This window comes from Astatotilapia calliptera, chromosome 13 (assembly GCF_900246225.1).
Source record: "Astatotilapia calliptera chromosome 13, fAstCal1.2, whole genome shotgun sequence".
NCBI classification, from domain to species: Eukaryota; Metazoa; Chordata; class Actinopteri; order Cichliformes; family Cichlidae; genus Astatotilapia; species Astatotilapia calliptera.
Window position 1 is genome coordinate 1475399 of NC_039314.1, and position 16368 is coordinate 1491766.

At 39.7% G+C, this 16368-nt stretch overlaps 2 protein-coding genes across 2 annotated transcripts in view; both read right to left on the minus strand.

The window, feature by feature from the left end:
• LOC113035008 (B-cadherin-like) overlaps positions 1-2683 on the minus strand; it is a 27620-nt gene extending 24937 nt beyond the window's left edge. Inside the window, exons 1-2 of the mRNA XM_026190234.1 lie at positions 2631-2683; positions 1816-1930 (exon numbers count right to left, since the gene is read on the minus strand). Coding sequence (XP_026046019.1) covers positions 1816-1930; positions 2631-2681 — 166 coding nt within the window. The 5' untranslated portion in view covers positions 2682-2683. The remainder of the gene's footprint in view (positions 1-1815; positions 1931-2630) is intronic.
• On the minus strand, positions 2663-16043 carry LOC113035007 (B-cadherin-like). Its single transcript, XM_026190233.1, has 12 exons — positions 15905-16043; positions 15170-15311; positions 14683-14855; positions 11815-11943; positions 11006-11191; positions 10608-10855; positions 8572-8714; positions 7663-7754; positions 7346-7478; positions 6996-7211; positions 6782-6894; positions 2663-2756 (listed from the first exon to the last, which is right to left on the minus strand). The coding sequence occupies exons 1-12, from the start codon at positions 15971-15973 to the stop codon at positions 2739-2741; spliced, it is 1662 nt and encodes a 553-aa protein (XP_026046018.1). The 5' UTR covers positions 15974-16043; the 3' UTR covers positions 2663-2738.
• Between the last annotated feature and the right edge of the window lie 325 nt (positions 16044-16368).

Sequence of the window (16368 nt, forward strand, 5' to 3'; positions counted from 1 at the left end):
TTTTGCAGGCAAAAAAGCTTTTATTTCTATGATTTGAAATAGTAACATTTAATACAAACGATTTATCTTTTGTATTATCCTAAATTGGCAATATTTTGTTACTAAAGCCTAAAAATCTATTATAATAAAACAATAAATTCTAGTAAACCTGATGCCTCTCTTTACACCCACCCCTCCACGGCACAGGTAGCACTGTGATAGAAAGCCACAGCTGCTGTCAAAGTGTGCAACTGAAACACTATGTGGGTCTTATCTGTTCATCTATAATCACATCCTACAGGTGTGATTATAGTACAATACTATAATGTAGATTTTTTGCTGTGTAAAACAAACAGTGGTGAATTGGGGGAGCTGAAAAGTAAACTCTTCTTCACAGCTTGTTAAGCAGGTGGTTTGACGAAGGAATCCTGCTATATTTTTCCCAGCAAAGATCAGTATGTCACAAGTACTGCGAGACTCTTAAACTCGTATCTAAAACTCTTTTAGATACGAGAAAAACAGTTTCTTTCACTCCACCTGACATCACTGTCTCACTAACTGCTCTTCCTCTTTATTCTTTGTGTGTTTAAATGTAACGAAATGTTTACATGTAAGGAATTTAATTGTGTGAATGACAATGAATACCTGCATCTGTGAAATTAAATTGTTTGCTCGACATTATGTTGTATGTCGCGCAAGACTTTTGATATGAATATTATTTCAGTGTTCCTCGCCTCACCCCCCACCCGGTGATGGCAGATGCTTTCCTCTGAGCCTGGTTCTGTTTGATGTTACTTCCTTTTAAAAGGCAGTTTTTCATCCCCACTTGAATTGAAGTGCCAAAATGTATTCATAGTTTTCTTTCTCTCTGTTTTCACCTTAGTGACTTTTGTTGTGATTTGGCACTATATAAAAGCAACTAAAGGCAAATAAAGCAAGGCAACAAGTGAATATTCATGTTAAAGCCTGCATAACTACAGTTAATTTGAAAAAGGCTACAGTCCACTTATGTTTTATATCATCTTTCAGTTTTATGAAACCAACAGAGTTCTCCTTCTCTTTCAGTGCTTCATAACATCTGAATAGCAAAACCTGCTAAACAGGCTTGGTGACATTGCTCTGACCTGAGGTTAAAAGTATTTGTGAGCAGTGTGAGAGCTGAATCTGCATTCCAGAAACCTTACAACTCAGATGCAGTTGGATGCCACAACTAGTTAAGCTGGAAAAGCACCAAAAAACAGACGTGTTTTACTTCAAAGCAAGGTAGAGCTATTAATACATTGCAAGCAATACAGCATCATAGTTGTTGTTTTTTTGTTTGTTTTTTTGGGGTTGGGGGGGTTAATATGGGTGTCTGGACACAGCCTTGTCAGTGCCTTACATATGCTTTATTTAGTGATCACAAACAACAGTTTGTGGCAGAACAGATTAAAAATTATAGTATTGTTACCTTCATTGCTGCCATCTTGGACTGACAACAATTAAATGGAGGATGCTGCTAATTTCCAAGATGAAACTTGGAGTTGAGGTCCAGATGAAAATTCTGATTGGGAACTCGAATATTCTGACAAACTTAATCTGGAACAAATGGTATGATGTTGTTTGGGTTTCAACCGAGAACAACGTAAGCAGCTAACCTGTTAAAGGCCATCTGGGCATGAGGAATCGTTTACAAAAGTTTTTTCATGTAGGGCTGTAACTCACGTCTAAATGCTCCCACAGGTTTGTATAAACAAATCCTCACATATCTATTATGATATTCTACTGGATGTTAAGAAACATGAACCATTTCATTCAGGTTACCAGTAAGACACTAGATTCCTGGGTTGTTCTTACCTCTGCCCAGTCTCATGCCCGTCCTCAGGTGTTCCCTGCACACTCTGAAAATCAACAGCTCTGACTCAAATCCAGGCACACATGTCGACCTCGCAGCTATTTCTGGTGATGAGACCTAGAAGAGGAGAAAGAGTATTTTGGTTGGACCTGTAATAATAAAGTGACTAATCATAAGCAAGAGAAAATAAGAGTAACTGAATAACACAAGACAATATAACAATAACTATAACTGGCATTTTAAACAACAATTAAAATACTTTTGTTGCATCGCATAATATGAATACTTTAAGACGTGTATATGCCATTTTTCAGAGGAAACAATAAAACTACAAAACACAACGTCATCAGTGGAATAATGGGAATCAACGTGGAGGGATATGGGGAAAAAAGCCTGCTATGCCTGTGAAACAGATTAATTAGTTTTTAAATCCTGCACAAGTTTTTTCTGCCCATTTAAAGAGTATCAGCAAGTGCTATGACTAATAAAAGTGTTCTTCTTACAATAAAAGTTTACTTGATGCATAAACACAACAAATGTGTCTGCCCCTCCGTGAGTCTGGATCTCCTGGAGGTTTCTTCCTGTTAAAAGGGAGTTTTTCCTTGCCACTGTCGCCAAGTACTTGCTCCTAGGTGGTTCTTAGATTGCTGGGGTTTTGAGGTGACTGTTGTTTTGACTTGGTGCTTTCCACATGAAAATGAATCTAATTTTATTTAATTGCAGCAGGTAATGTAACATTAACCATATTTATTTTAAGTAACTTTAAACAGAATGGAAAATGGCAGAAATTAATTATAACAAAAGGAAGACGTCTCACCTGAAAAACGATGACTAAAGCGCCAAAAACCGCGAACCAAGCGGTCCCCATCTCTCCAAATCCCCTCTTTAATATTCCTGTTCTTCCTGTCGCACCGTAATTGTAGCTTCAGTAACTGGGTGTGAGCTGGATGGAAGTAAGTTTAAGTACTTTCAGCAGATGATGTCAGGTTACAGGTGCGCAACACCCTGGTTCCGTCATGCGTAAAGAGACATAACATGGTAGTTTCTGTTTCTGTTCCTGAGTACTTCACACAAGGGCGTAGATTTGGCATGGACGGAAGGGACATGTCCCCACCAATATCCGGCAATTATTGAATTGTCCCCACCAATAATTTGATCTCTTTGAGTAAAGAAAAACAACCCGATAGAAAGAAAAAACAAAAAAACATCTGTCAGCGTCTCATTCACCCAGCGGTGCAGAAAGAGTTAAATTATGTTCTCTACTTGAGTCCTACGTCATGTGAGAAATATGGCCAATGTGATTGGCTGTGCTTTTCAGTGAGCTCTGTTTAGTTTTAGCAGCGGCAAGCCTGCGCTGCCAGGAGGAGAGGAGGATGGCAGCAAAAAGGAAGAACCTGGATATAAGAAAGTATTTTTCAAAGAAACCTGTAAGTCACTTAAACTCAAGTTCACTCATAAAATGTGTCCGTCATAATAATGTTACAGGCTATGCTAGGCTTTGGCCCACATTAGTCTAAAATTGTATGTACCCATTAATAACGTGTTTTGGAAACTAACTGCACAACAGGCAGCACTCCAAGAGCAGCATTTCTAATTTTGATTGAAACTGTCAGAGAAAACGTAGCCTCGAGCGAGCCGGGATATTAGTTTACAGAGGCTGTTAAAATTATATGTCTAAAGTCAAAATGTTGGTGACAATTTTATCCTAATGGCACTGACATATTCATAGGGTTAATTTTTGAGACAAAATATCATGAGGTAGTCACGATTTTGCAAATATTCCACCTTGCAGTGCAGTTTGCACAAATTGTTTTAAAAATGCACTCACCCTACAAACATTACTGATGAGTCAAGATCTGCACAATTTGACAGAAACACTGAAGCAGCTGCACATTTTATTCTTATTGTCATGTATGTCCTATTTGTCAGGTGACAGAAGAACCAACACAAAGCTCAGAGAGTAATGGTGACACAAGATCACAGGTGGAATTGGATGATGACCTGTTGTTTCAATGACTGTATTTGAAGCACATGTGTGACTGCATGTATTTGAATGTCTCACTGTTATTTATCAGGTGACAGAGGCAGCTCTGCCATGTTGTAGCTCAGACAGAGGTGGAGAGGCGAGGTCACTGACAACATAACTGAAGTAATGTTGTTAAGTCCTTGAACTCATGTTTATTGTCATGACTGTATTTCAGGGCTGGACTGGCCATCGGGCATACCGGGCATTTGCCCAGTGGGCCGCTCGTGATTTTTCGTTTTTATGGGCCGATGGGGTTTTCTTCCTTTTCTTTTTTTAACGGTATAAATGAACGGTGGTGGATTGGCCAGTTGGTCATGATCGACTCTGGCCTGGACCAATTACAGCCGAGGAGGTCAAACTTTAAAGTTAAGGTGAAAAGGAACGCGATTTGTCCCGTACTACTTCAGCTAGAAAGTTGCTAATTCAATCATGAAACTGATCAATGATCAGCTGATCGGCTTTTCTCTCTGCGCCAGAAAGATGAAACCAGCGGAGGTCGCATTAAACAACAGCAGCACGTTTAAGCTTGATCAGCTGTTGTTAGCATTTATTTAATATTAATTTCTAGTATCAGCTGATGTTTGCTGGAGCCACAGCTGTAAACCTGCTGGTCAAGATGTCGGTTTGGATATGTGGTGAGAGGGAAACATGAAGATGAAACCAGGAGATGTCCTTACTGAATCGTCAGAGCTGTGATGGAGAAACAGGTTTACCTTTTAGGTGACATGAGTTGAAGAGAAGTTATGAACTGTTTCTGAGAAATAACACCAGGATCCTTTTCTAAGTAGCTGACAGCTGGTAACTGTGCAGGGGCGGGTCTAGCAAAGTTTTGCCAGGGGGCATGTAGGGCATTAACAGGGAGAGGGGGGCACAAAGAAATACTTTTCTTTCTTATTCTCATTTAAAATGTCTCGCTTTTAACAAATAATTACCTGAATCTTTCAACCAACATTTTCATCTGATGTAAAATGTATAGAAATCCATTATTGTATTCAGTAAATATTAAGTCTCGTTAGTATATACCCTAGTAAGTTATAGTATTCTTTACTTTGTTAAGGTACCTTCTGTGCAGTCTGCAATTCTGTTGAAGAAAGATGTTGAATCTATTTAATTACTGGAGAAAAATAATAGATTTATGTGCATTTGTTTTATACGCGCATTAAATTTAAATCGGTTTTGTTAGTTAAGCATCTTGAGGCAGAGGGTGGGGGAGTGGTTCCCTACTTTTTTTCTTTTTTTGCTGGGAGTTAGCAACCCTTTTAGTTATAGGTATATGTAATTATAAATGAGGTGTTACTGTTTAGAATACCAGAATAGGGAAGGTGGTGTAGGTTTAAGTTTATTATAAAGGCTTTAAAGGATTTATGACTTTTCCTATAATACCATGGTGGGACCACTAGTCAAAATGCCGATATTTTGTCCCAGTCCAGCCCTGCTGAATATGAAGTTATTTTTATTTTTGTATGATACCTGATTTATATTGAATATGGCTGAAGTAAACCAAAGTCTAAAATACTTAGTCATTTGTTTAATTGTAATTTAGCATTATATAACTCACATATAAAACTATCAATTGTAATTTTAAATGGTTTAAAAGCATGTAGAATAGCATATGTAGGCAAGTACATTTCTCCTTTTGTTATCAAGAAGCAAAGACAAAAGGGAAAAAAAACTGAATCATTCGTCCCCACCAATGCCAAAACGAAATCTACGCCCTTGACTTCACAGATACACAGCAGATAGTAGGAGCTGGCAGCAGTATTACCAACAGTGCTCTGAGTCTGAGCTCAGCAAGCCACATTCTGCAGATACTGACATTTCGACAATGTGTCGAGCGCAGATGTTTGGAAACGCAGTTCAAAGCACACAGGTCACGTGACCACAAACTTTTGGTGCACTTCTGTTCTCTATGCAACAACAGGATTCCATTTTATACTTAAAATCAGGCACGTGCAGAGCGGGGTGGGGTCCTGTCTGTGCCCCTCAACAATAATATTTAACTATTAATCACAGTTTTGCTAAATAAAAGGATCTGGCTTGCATCAGTCACATACGGTGGCCCCTAGAGACAAAGCACATACAAACTCCAAAACACAACGGAAGTGTCACGGTGAGTGAGATGAGCCGTGTGGAAGAAATAAAGGAGGATCCAAACGCAGGCACTTGCAAAGGTGTGAGGGTGGTTTATTAAACACAAAAATATAGATGGACAAATGGTAAACGGAGAACTAAACTATACTGGACAACTAAACTACTGAGCCTGAACAAGGACACGAACCTGAACATGAAGGAAGACGGAAGATGGTATATGACTGTGACAGCAGGGAGAACACACGAAAGGAACATGGTAGATACACAGACGGACCAGCAACTACAATGACAGAAGACACGACTTAAATACACACAGAGAAACACAGGGAGATTACAGGTGGTGGACACAGCTGGGAGTAATTAACGAGACGAGACAAGGCAGGTAAACTGAACACACTCACATGAGACGCAGATCACTACACAAAGACGCAGACTCGACATTGAGAGACAGACAGAAAATGACACATGGAACTAAACCCACACAAAACATGAGAACACAAATCCTAAACCGTTACATCTAACCGTACAAACAGTTCTGGGGGCCGACCGTGCACACAGCAACGGCGGCGGTGCAGACAAAACAAATCAGGAGGCCGGCCACTTGGAAGGCAGTGGTGGCCACTGAGCAGGTCCGGAGGACGACCGCGAAGCCAGCGGTGGCGAAAAGGAAAGCGGCCGGCAGAGGCGAGGCGGAATAGGATGAGCTGGGTCCAATGACGGTGTGGCAACCGCAGGACCAGACGAAGCAGGAGCAGACGAGGTTGATGAAGACACAGAGGCCGGACCAGGTGTGGATGAAGACACAGGTGTGGATGAGGCTAACGCTGCAATCAGAACTGGTGTCCATTTACCTGATCATCCTCTCTACTTTGCTCTCTGTTATAGTAGAAGATGTTGTCTTTAGATGTTAGCTCCTTCTGCTCCTCTTTCCTCAGACTGACAAACAGCACAACCAGGACCAGCACTGAACACAGAGCACAAAGTTTAGCACACAACAACCAACCAAATCCACTTAGCTGGGAAAGAAAACAGAGGCTACAAGTTATAAATCCATTCACAACTCACTGAGCAGCAGAATGCCTCCAAGTACTCCCCGAATAATGGGCAGGTTGCTGCCACCTAAAGCACGCTGAGTACACATCAAATCTTCTCCCTTGCAGTCGCACACTTCAGCTTTGATGATGTTGTCCTGCCCCAACCCATGCTTGTCTGCCACTGTCAGTATAACACTGTAATTTCCACTGGGCAGCTCAGTGGCTAAATTCAAGATGATGCCTTGTCCTAAAAAAAACCAAAACAGATATTCGCAGGAAATAATCTCAACACAAGTCATGAAATATATTACGTTTCTATTTCAAAATATTTCAAATTCTGGCCATGTGACTGGACAGCATCACTTTATACAGTGTACATACTGGAGTCGTTCATCCTAGCGGTCCAGTTGGTCTTTGACATGCCCTGTAAAGACACCGAATAGGGAGCTCCAAATTCTGGTCCGTCTTTATCTGTTACTGAGAGCAGCTGAGGAGCTGGATCCTTGTTGCACACCTGAGGAAACACAAAGCCTTTATGCTAATATTCTGTATCACATGACTGCATAAATAGGGCTTGGTTAAACTTTTTAATTGATCGCATCTTGAAGTCGGTAGATTCAATAAATACACCCATCCTGCACCACTATTTGATGTGTTAGATGAAAACACCTGTTGAGCTGGTGGGAAATAAGACATACCATAATTTTATGCTGCTCAATGATGGGAGCATTGTCATTGACATCTTCCAGCTGAATGATCAGAGTACCAGTTCCTGTAGCTGGGACTGCATCTGGTCACAGAACAAACACAGATGTTCACAGGTGGGTTCCATCGACAAAGTGAAATATAGTCCAAATTTTAACGCTCAGAGACTTTCCTCTGGTCTTCCAGTTCTTACATAACTGACATTTGACACACAAATAATTGAAGGTACTGCAACAAAGGGCGACAGTGGCTCAGGGGATTGGGGAGCTTATCTGTAACCGGTAGGTTGCCGGTTCGATCCCCCTGCTCTCTCTGTCTGGGTCGTTGTGTCCTTGGGCAAGACACTTTACCCTACCGCCTACTGGTGTTGGCCAGAGGGGCCTATGGCACAATATGGCAGCCTTGCTTCTGTCAGTCTGCCCCAGGGCAGCTGTGGCTACAACTGTAGCTTCCCTGCACCAGTGTGTGAATGTGAGAGTGAATGAATAGTGGAATTGTAAAGCGCTTTGGGTGCCTAGAAAAGTGCTATATAAATGCAACCCATTAACAAAGGGCAACAATGTTATTAGCTGTGAGCATGCCAGGAACATCTGTTTGTACTGGAATTTGTATTGCAAAGAGCGAGCGCACGTGCACACACACCTTAATCCAGTGAACAATAAAATACATTTTGTTTGCCTGTTTCCCTGATATCACTTTTGTTTCTTGATAAACTCTTTCCTCATGTTCATCTCTGACATTGTACAGATTTGTTAAAGTAGAGGTGAAAGAGCCACAGCAAAACTCTTGTTTACCAGTGTAATTATTCAGACACTTGTTATTTTATGAAATCATATCAGTGGTCATTGTGTATGGGAGTCAAATGATGATAATAATCTGCATCAGTCTTAACTCCCACCTACCATCATCATAGGCCCCGATGGTTGCGATGTATCTGTTGTTTGTGACAAAGATGGCCTCTCTGTCCATGGACGCTCTCACTTTAATAAGACCTGTGTCCTTGTCCACGTTCAGCCAGCCTGCAGGGTCATTCATTATTTTGTACCTGTACAAGACAGTCACAGAAAAGATGGTAATACTGTGCAGGCAGGATGATTAGAATTAGCATGTTTCACAATATGGCACAGTGTGTTATTTGATTTTGGACATTTGTCGGGCTGTATTTTTATTATGCAAATGTAGCTCTGTGTAGACCACGAGTGACAATAATAGTTATCTTTCTTCTTAATATCTTATATGTTTCTTCTTAATATTTCTTCTTTTTAATATTTCTTCTTAATATTATCATTATTTTATCTCTTAATTCTTCCCTCATGTTTAATCCATGGTGTTATGATAACTGTAATTGGACAAATGAACTGTTACAGGTTTCTCACGTTCTTTATATTTGGGGCTTTGATAAGCAAACCAAATGTACTATGAGGGTAGCCAGAGGTAGCCAAAATAGATGTGGTACACAAATATTTTTAGAAATATTTGTGTACCACATCTATTTTGAATTACATATACAAAGTGGGTTTTTTTGTAAAGTACGTCAACACTTTGCATTGTTAGGATTGTTACATCTATTGTTAACATCAAGTGTTTTAAAAAAAAGAAAAGAAAAGAGAGAACCAGTTCATCTCTCTCTGGTAATCAGTGGTAGTACTGGGCTGGAACCTATTTTGAAAACATTCTTCAGAGATTTTGGTCTATATTGACCTGACAGCATCATGCAAATTGTAGTCAGTGAACAGAGCGTTCCTGTCATGTTCAAGAAACCAGTTTGAGATTATCTGAGTTTTGTGACATGGTGTGTTATCCTGCTGGAAGCAGCAATACGAAGATTGGTACACCGAAGGCAGGGATACAGCCAGAAGCAGGCCGTGGAATTAGTATTGGTATTAAGAGGCTCAAAGTGCCAAGAACACATCTTTCACACCATTACTGACATCCTGAATTGTTGACATAAGGCAGGATGGAGTCATGCTTTTCATTGCTTTCATGCTTGTCAAAATGTAATCCTACCATCCAACAGAAATCAAAACTCTTCAGACCAGACAATATTCTTCCAATCTTTGTTTTTCCAACTCTGGTGAACCCAAGTGAACTGTATTTTGTTTGTTTGTTTGTTTGTTTGTTTGTTTTTAGCTAACAACTGTGTCCCGCACTGTGATGGTTCACTGGTGTAGCCCATCTGCTTCAAGGATGAATGTGCTGTGCATTTAGAGATGCTGCTCTTCATATGATGGTTATGCATGTCTACCTATGAATATCTAGTGGTTATTTGAGTCACTGTTGCCCCCCTATCAGCTTGAAGCAGTCTGGACATTCCCTTCAGATACAACTTCTCACTTGCCAAACCAACTATGCTCATATGGAAAAGATGTATATAAATCTTATAAAGTTTGTATCTGTCTTTTGTGAAACTTGTATGAAAAGCATATAAGAGTGAAAACAGATATAAGATCCCTTGAAAAATTATATAATGAAACTTGTATGTTTTGGATACTTCCTAAAACAATATATGAAAGTGGCCACTTTCATGAGTAATCACATATAAGTTTTTACTATTTCTTTTCCATGTGGGTGGAGCCAAAAATAAATGATATATATACTATAGTTTTACCTTCAAATGATCAATGGATATATAGTCACTTCTTTTCTTCGACTATTGTTTCCACCAATTTATTATTTATGTAAATTTACAAGGAAATATTACACATTTTACAGACTTTTATTCCCTGTTTGGAAACTGAACGCCTCTTTTTTACAGCCCCTCAGTCGGTTTGCCAGGTGCCAAAAAACAAAGTCTGGGTACTAATGAAGTGTTTTTATAGTGTACTTTTGACTGAAAAACTGAATGTTTGAGGCACTTATGAGGTTAGTGATACATTGTCTCTGTCAGTGAGAAATTTGTTCATAGTAAAAAGGCGTTTTTTTGTCCTGTTTGACTTACGAGACTGTCTGCTTGCGTGCAGTGTCTGGGTCTGAAGCAGTGTACTGCACCACGACTTCATCCACAGCAAGGTCCTCTGGTTTTACCACAAGCGTCTCCTTTGGATCAAATATTGGAGCTTCATTCACATCTCTCACATTCACCACCACTGTGGCGGTAGAAGTGACCACAGAAACACCAGCAAAAGGAATCTCATTCTCCACTGAAACCAACAGAGTGTGCTTGCTGGCCGTCCCAAAGTCCAGCTCCTGGTTGGAAGGAAGAGAAAAAAAACACAAGGGTGTTGGCAATGTTAAGTTACAACAAATCACAGAAAGTACTTCCATCGACTAAAGAAAATACTCATTGATGACAATTATCTTCCAATATTATGAATGAATTCCTGATTTTCTTCGTACCTTTGCAGTAGAAAGGATTCCTTCCTGTTTGTTAGTTCCTGTTTTTACTGTGAAAAGTCCATCAGGATCACCACTGACGATCTTGAACTTGGCGTTCCAGGCTGGAGTTTGTGGTTCATCCTCATCTGTTACTACCATCCTAACCACCTCAAAATCCTTTTTGTTTTCATCAACTGTTGAATTATACTGTGGGAAAATAAAGGATGGCAGTGAAAACAGATCTAAAGCCTCCTCATTAGGGATAGAGAATAATGGCCTCATTTTGTAGTCTGTGTCATTATACTGGGCTCATTACTTACTGCACAGCTGTGGAATTTTATTAAATAAAGTTAATTCACTAAAAATGGAACAAAAGTGTTTTTAACCATATTAGCATATTTTCCATGTGCTGTCAAAGACTCACTATTCCCTGTACAAACCAGGACACCCTGATGCATCTCAAAATCTATAGATAACTACATTTTCATTTGTGACAACTAGTTGTCAACTACGTGGAGGCAGCTCTACTATGTAGATATAAATATTATAATTTCTTTAATAATTTTTACTTAAATTGACAGCAGTATTTTACTCATTGCCGGCTGTCCACATGTAAATGCCAAAGTTACACACAAAATGTAGCACATGTTGAACAGCTGCTAAAGTGCACATGCTGTGGACATGTTTTGTTCTATTGTGGGTTTTTGCTGTTTTTACTATGTGTGAGTGCAACATTAGTAATGCATTTAGATACAGGATGAATGTATTCTGCTTTAACAGAGTGAAAAAGCAGCAGTTAAACAGGAAGTTTCCAGTTACTTCATACTTACTGAGCTCTGAGTGAAGACTGGAGCGTTGTCATTGCTGTCTGTCACTGTGAGGATGACGTTTGTTTGTCCAGTTAACCCTTCTCCTGCCATATCTGCTGCTTGCACTGTCAGAGTGTACTGTGGATATTTCTGTTAAGATACAGGGACTGTTAAGGTAGATCAGCTCATCAACAGGAAGGAAGAAACACTGACATCGGTTTACACACTTCTATAACACACAGCTTTCAAACTGCTGACTAGAGTCGTTCATCTATGAAGGCTTGGCACTCTGCCGAAAGGCTGAAGCGAAACTCATTTTATATTTTGCTTATGACAAATACCTGTAAACCTGATGCCATTAACTAATAATAGCCGTGTCGAAACCGAGTGTCAGGTGAACTGAACTTCAGGTAAGAAGTTATGACCTGCAGTCTATCTGGGTAAACCAATAAAAAAACAAGTTTAGGTGGAGTTTTTCCCGTACTGCGTGCTAGCTAGCATGACTGGGTTTCTATACAGCTGGGTGGGTGCTATGTTACTGATGTTGAACTTTATTTTGTTCATAAAGTTAATTATTAGAGTTGCCAACCGTCCCCTAAAAAACCGAATCGTCTCTTATTCAGAGAAAATATTACGCGTTTCGTATTGAGGTGAAAAGGAACACAGTTTGTCAGCTAGAATGGAAAAACACAAAGCTGGAGTTATTCTGTCATTACGCTGTCAGCTGCCACTTCTTCTCTCATTCTCTCCCCCCTCCCTCTCCTGTTTCTACTTCAATCATGAAACTGATCAATGATCAGCTGATCGGCTCTCTTGTTTGTTTATCGCCCACTTTGCGCCAGAAAGAGGAAACCAGCTGATGTCGCGCTAAACAACAGCAGCACGTTTAAGCTTGATCAGCTGTTGTTAGAATTTATTTAATATTACTTTCTAGTATCAGCTGATGTTTGCTGGAGCCACAGCTGTAAAGCTGCTGGTCATGATGTCGGTTTGGATATGTGGTGAGAGGGAAACATGAAGATGAAACCAGGAGATGTCCTTACTGGATCATCAGAGCTGAACAGGTGATGGAGAAACAGGTTTACCTTTTAGGTGACATGAATGAGTTGAAGGGAAGTTATGAACTGTTTCTGAGAGACAAATAACACCAGGATCCTTTTCTAAGTAGCTGACAGCTGGTAACTGTGCAGGGGCGGGTCTAGCAAAGTGTTGCCAGGGGGGCATGTAGGGCATTAACAGGGAGAGGGGGGCACAAAGAAATACTTTTCTTTCTTATTCTCATTTAAAATATCTAGCTTTTAAAAAATAATTATCTTAATCTTACAACAAACGATTGATAGATTGAGACATATATACCATCAAAACAGTGTACATCACTGTCACAACAGCGTTGGTTTTCATTCAAAGGCTTTATGATTTTTCCTATAAAAAAATCAGACCGGGCCGATTTTTTGTCCCAGTCCAGCCCTGTATGCAACTCATCTGCAGTCTGGTGTTACCTGCATCTTCCTATTCAGAAGGCAGAATTTCCGAGTTCTGAGTACAATCGACAGCACCACGACTGCAGTTTTTGTGTTGGATGTAAAAGGCGCACAAGACTGGCAAAGTTATGGAAGCAACACATTAACAAGAGAATTCTGAGTAAAACCAAAGTTACTTTCCCTAGTAACTAGTTACTTTGAAGGTAACAAGTAACTTGAAGTAACTAAGTTACTTTTGATAGAAGTAACTAGTAATGTAACTAAGTTACTAATTTAAAGTAACTTACCCAACACTGCTGCCAAGTGCAAGGATTCCTATCTTAACTAGAGCCAGACTGGACTGGGACAAAAAAAAAATCAGTCCTGGCATTTTTTGTCTATGATTGATATATACCATGCATACCTTGATCTATGTATGCTCAAGGTGGCAGGGAGGGAAGTTTGCCAACTATCAGAGCTGCAGAAAGGTGCAATGAAGAATGTGCGTAAGTACAGCAAGCTGTCCATACCTTAGACCTTAGAAACTGCCAAACAATGACTTACAGCCTGGGCCAGCTGCTTAAAGAACTATACCAGAGTAATAGAAGGCAACAGAATAAACCAGCTGTTCTCCACTGAAGGGGTGAGCAACAGAATGGCAGGGGAACAATATGGGAATAGCATCACCAAGGCTGTAGACAAAGCAATATTCGAAGCGCATATAGAAGTACGCAACCTATAACGCCAATGCTCAGTGGCTAGTGGATCTAAGAACAGACAACAGCAACTTTCCTGAACAGGTACGGGTAACCATCATAGTGGCAGACAGCCAAGAAAGGGTCTCTATGAAGAATTGGACAGCACCAGGCCCCGACGTGGTTCACATTTACTGACTGAAGAAACATACTGTACTCCATGTGAACGCCTATAAGTACAAATGAACCAGCTGCTTGTCAGTGAGACCTCTTCCACACCTGGAATGGCTAACTGAAGGCCGGATAGCCCTGATTCCCAAGAACCCCCAGAAAAAGTCCCAGGGAAACCGAGTTAACAATAAAAACCCTGAAAACCATGAATTTCACACCCGAGCCTCAACTCTCGCAGCCCGGTACCAAACGACTTGGCCCGGGGTTTGGGGGCCACTGGTGAAATGTAAGCCAGAAATAGAGACTGTTAGCCTGTAAAGTAAAAGTGTAGCCTCATGAAATCTGTTGGTTTCAACATTAAGTAAAACTTTTATTTGAAGGCAAACAGTTTCAAGTTTCACAATTGAAGAAATCACCAGCAGTGTTTTGATGCAGCATCCTCTTTCTGACTGATTTCTAGCAGTGACAGGCAGACTACTGATCCTGATTCATTATAAAATGCTTTTTTCAGTACTTAGGTGTAAAAGGACACTTGTACGTTAAATATGTTTAACAAGTCTTACCTCTCTATCCAGTCCTCTACCAGTGATTCGGATACTTCCAGTAATTGGGTTGATTTCAAACATGTTGTCAGTGGGCAGTGGTGGGTCCTGGTTCAGAATACGATAGCGGAGCTCTGAGTTGTCAGTATTTGGCTCATCGTCATCTTTGGCCTCAACCCTAACCACCTCAGTCCCTGGAGTGGAGGAATTCAGAAAAAGGAAATAAAGAGCAGAAGTTTTAGAAGGTCTTCACATTGCTTCATTTAAGAATTTATTAAATCAAAATAGAGTTAGCGTAAAAAGTCTAATTTCATTCCAACCCACATTGTAATTTTCTGAAGGTTATCTTAAAATTCATTGCATTTAAACCTCTGCACTACATTGATTTCTATTGATGAGAATTGTAGATAGTTTTAAAAAATAAAGAAAACTGCAAATAAGTGCCAACAAGTTTGCTTGTTCAATATCTCAAAAAACAAAATAATGTCAAAAATATGTTTAAACATACCGATGGTCGTGGCCTCAGCAACATTTGCGTTGTACTCCACCGTAAAATAAGGTTTGTTGTCGTTCTGGTCGATCACAATGACTATAATCTCCATGGGATCGTAAGCTTGTCCTGCTCCATCAGCCACAGCATGTGCTTCAAACTACACAGGCAGAAGATTTCAACATGTTTGATTCAGCTTTAAATTGATTCACTTATCTCTACGCCTTCAACATTACACACAATACAAACAAGGTAAAGATTTCAGTGTGACTGGTGAATTTAATATAAACTGAATCGAATTCTTTTAAAATTCTAGAAATAAAATGAAATGAAAAGACTTATTGTCTTGACTCTACACATTTGATTCATTTACAGTAGGTTTTGTGAGGCGTCACTTGACTTCTTGTTTCTGTCTCTCAAAAGGGTTTTTGTGTGTTCCATTTCAAAACAGCCAAAAAGACCTGCAATGTCCAGCTGTAAAGGTTTAACAAACCTAGTAAGACTAGTAAAGACTCTTAATACTTATCTAAACTGAACATTTCAGACTGCACATCAAGAATCTTATTTCTTAACTGTGAAGTATTGTCTGTAGTTGATTAAAAAACTGAATTAATTTCAATATGATCCTGAAACACAAGATGTTACAAAAAAACAACAACATGATAGAATAATCAGGATAAAAGTTTTTATTACTAAGTGATCTTTAAAACATACTCACTTTGGAACACATTTGGACAAAGTGAGGATGATTACCGTGTAACTGGCTGTTTCCTCTCTGTCGAGTGGCTGTGTTACATACAGATTGCCCATCTCTCTGTCCATTGTGAAACGACCAGCAGGAGGCAGATCAGCTCCAGGACCAGTGATGCTGTAAAAGAGCTTCTTTTTTTTATCTTCATTGGAGCGGATCTGGAAAAAACACACAGGACGGAGTTAGATCACTCTCACTGTCTATGGTAAAGGTTATGCAACAATAAAGAAGCTGTGGAAGTTCATCTTCAAAAATATCAAGAGATTCCTCAAATCAACAAGATTGCTAGATTCTCTAAGCACTTGGGATTTTTTAAATGTGTTTCTTTTTTATCAGAAGACAAGCTACAGTTACTAATTTTAACTAATTAGCTTACTGTTGGTGCTAACCATTTTAATGTCTTTTTTTCTATAATATCATCTTTTACCTTAATTGGATAATGTAGCAGTGAAGATACACAGAAAAC

Excerpts from the sequence above, each read along its gene's own strand:
- LOC113035007 (XM_026190233.1), bottom strand. The coding sequence starts at position 15,973 with ATGGACAGAGAGATGGGCAATCTGTATGTAACACAGCCACTCGACAGA. Across the intron at positions 7,479-7,662 it reads TTGAGCAGCATAAAATTATG|GTGTGCAACAAGGATCCAGC; the intron begins GTATGTCTTATT and ends GTGTTTCCTCAG. Across the intron at positions 7,212-7,345 it reads CGCTAGGATGAACGACTCCA|GACAAGGCATCATCTTGAAT; the intron begins GTATGTACACTG and ends GGTTTTTTTTAG.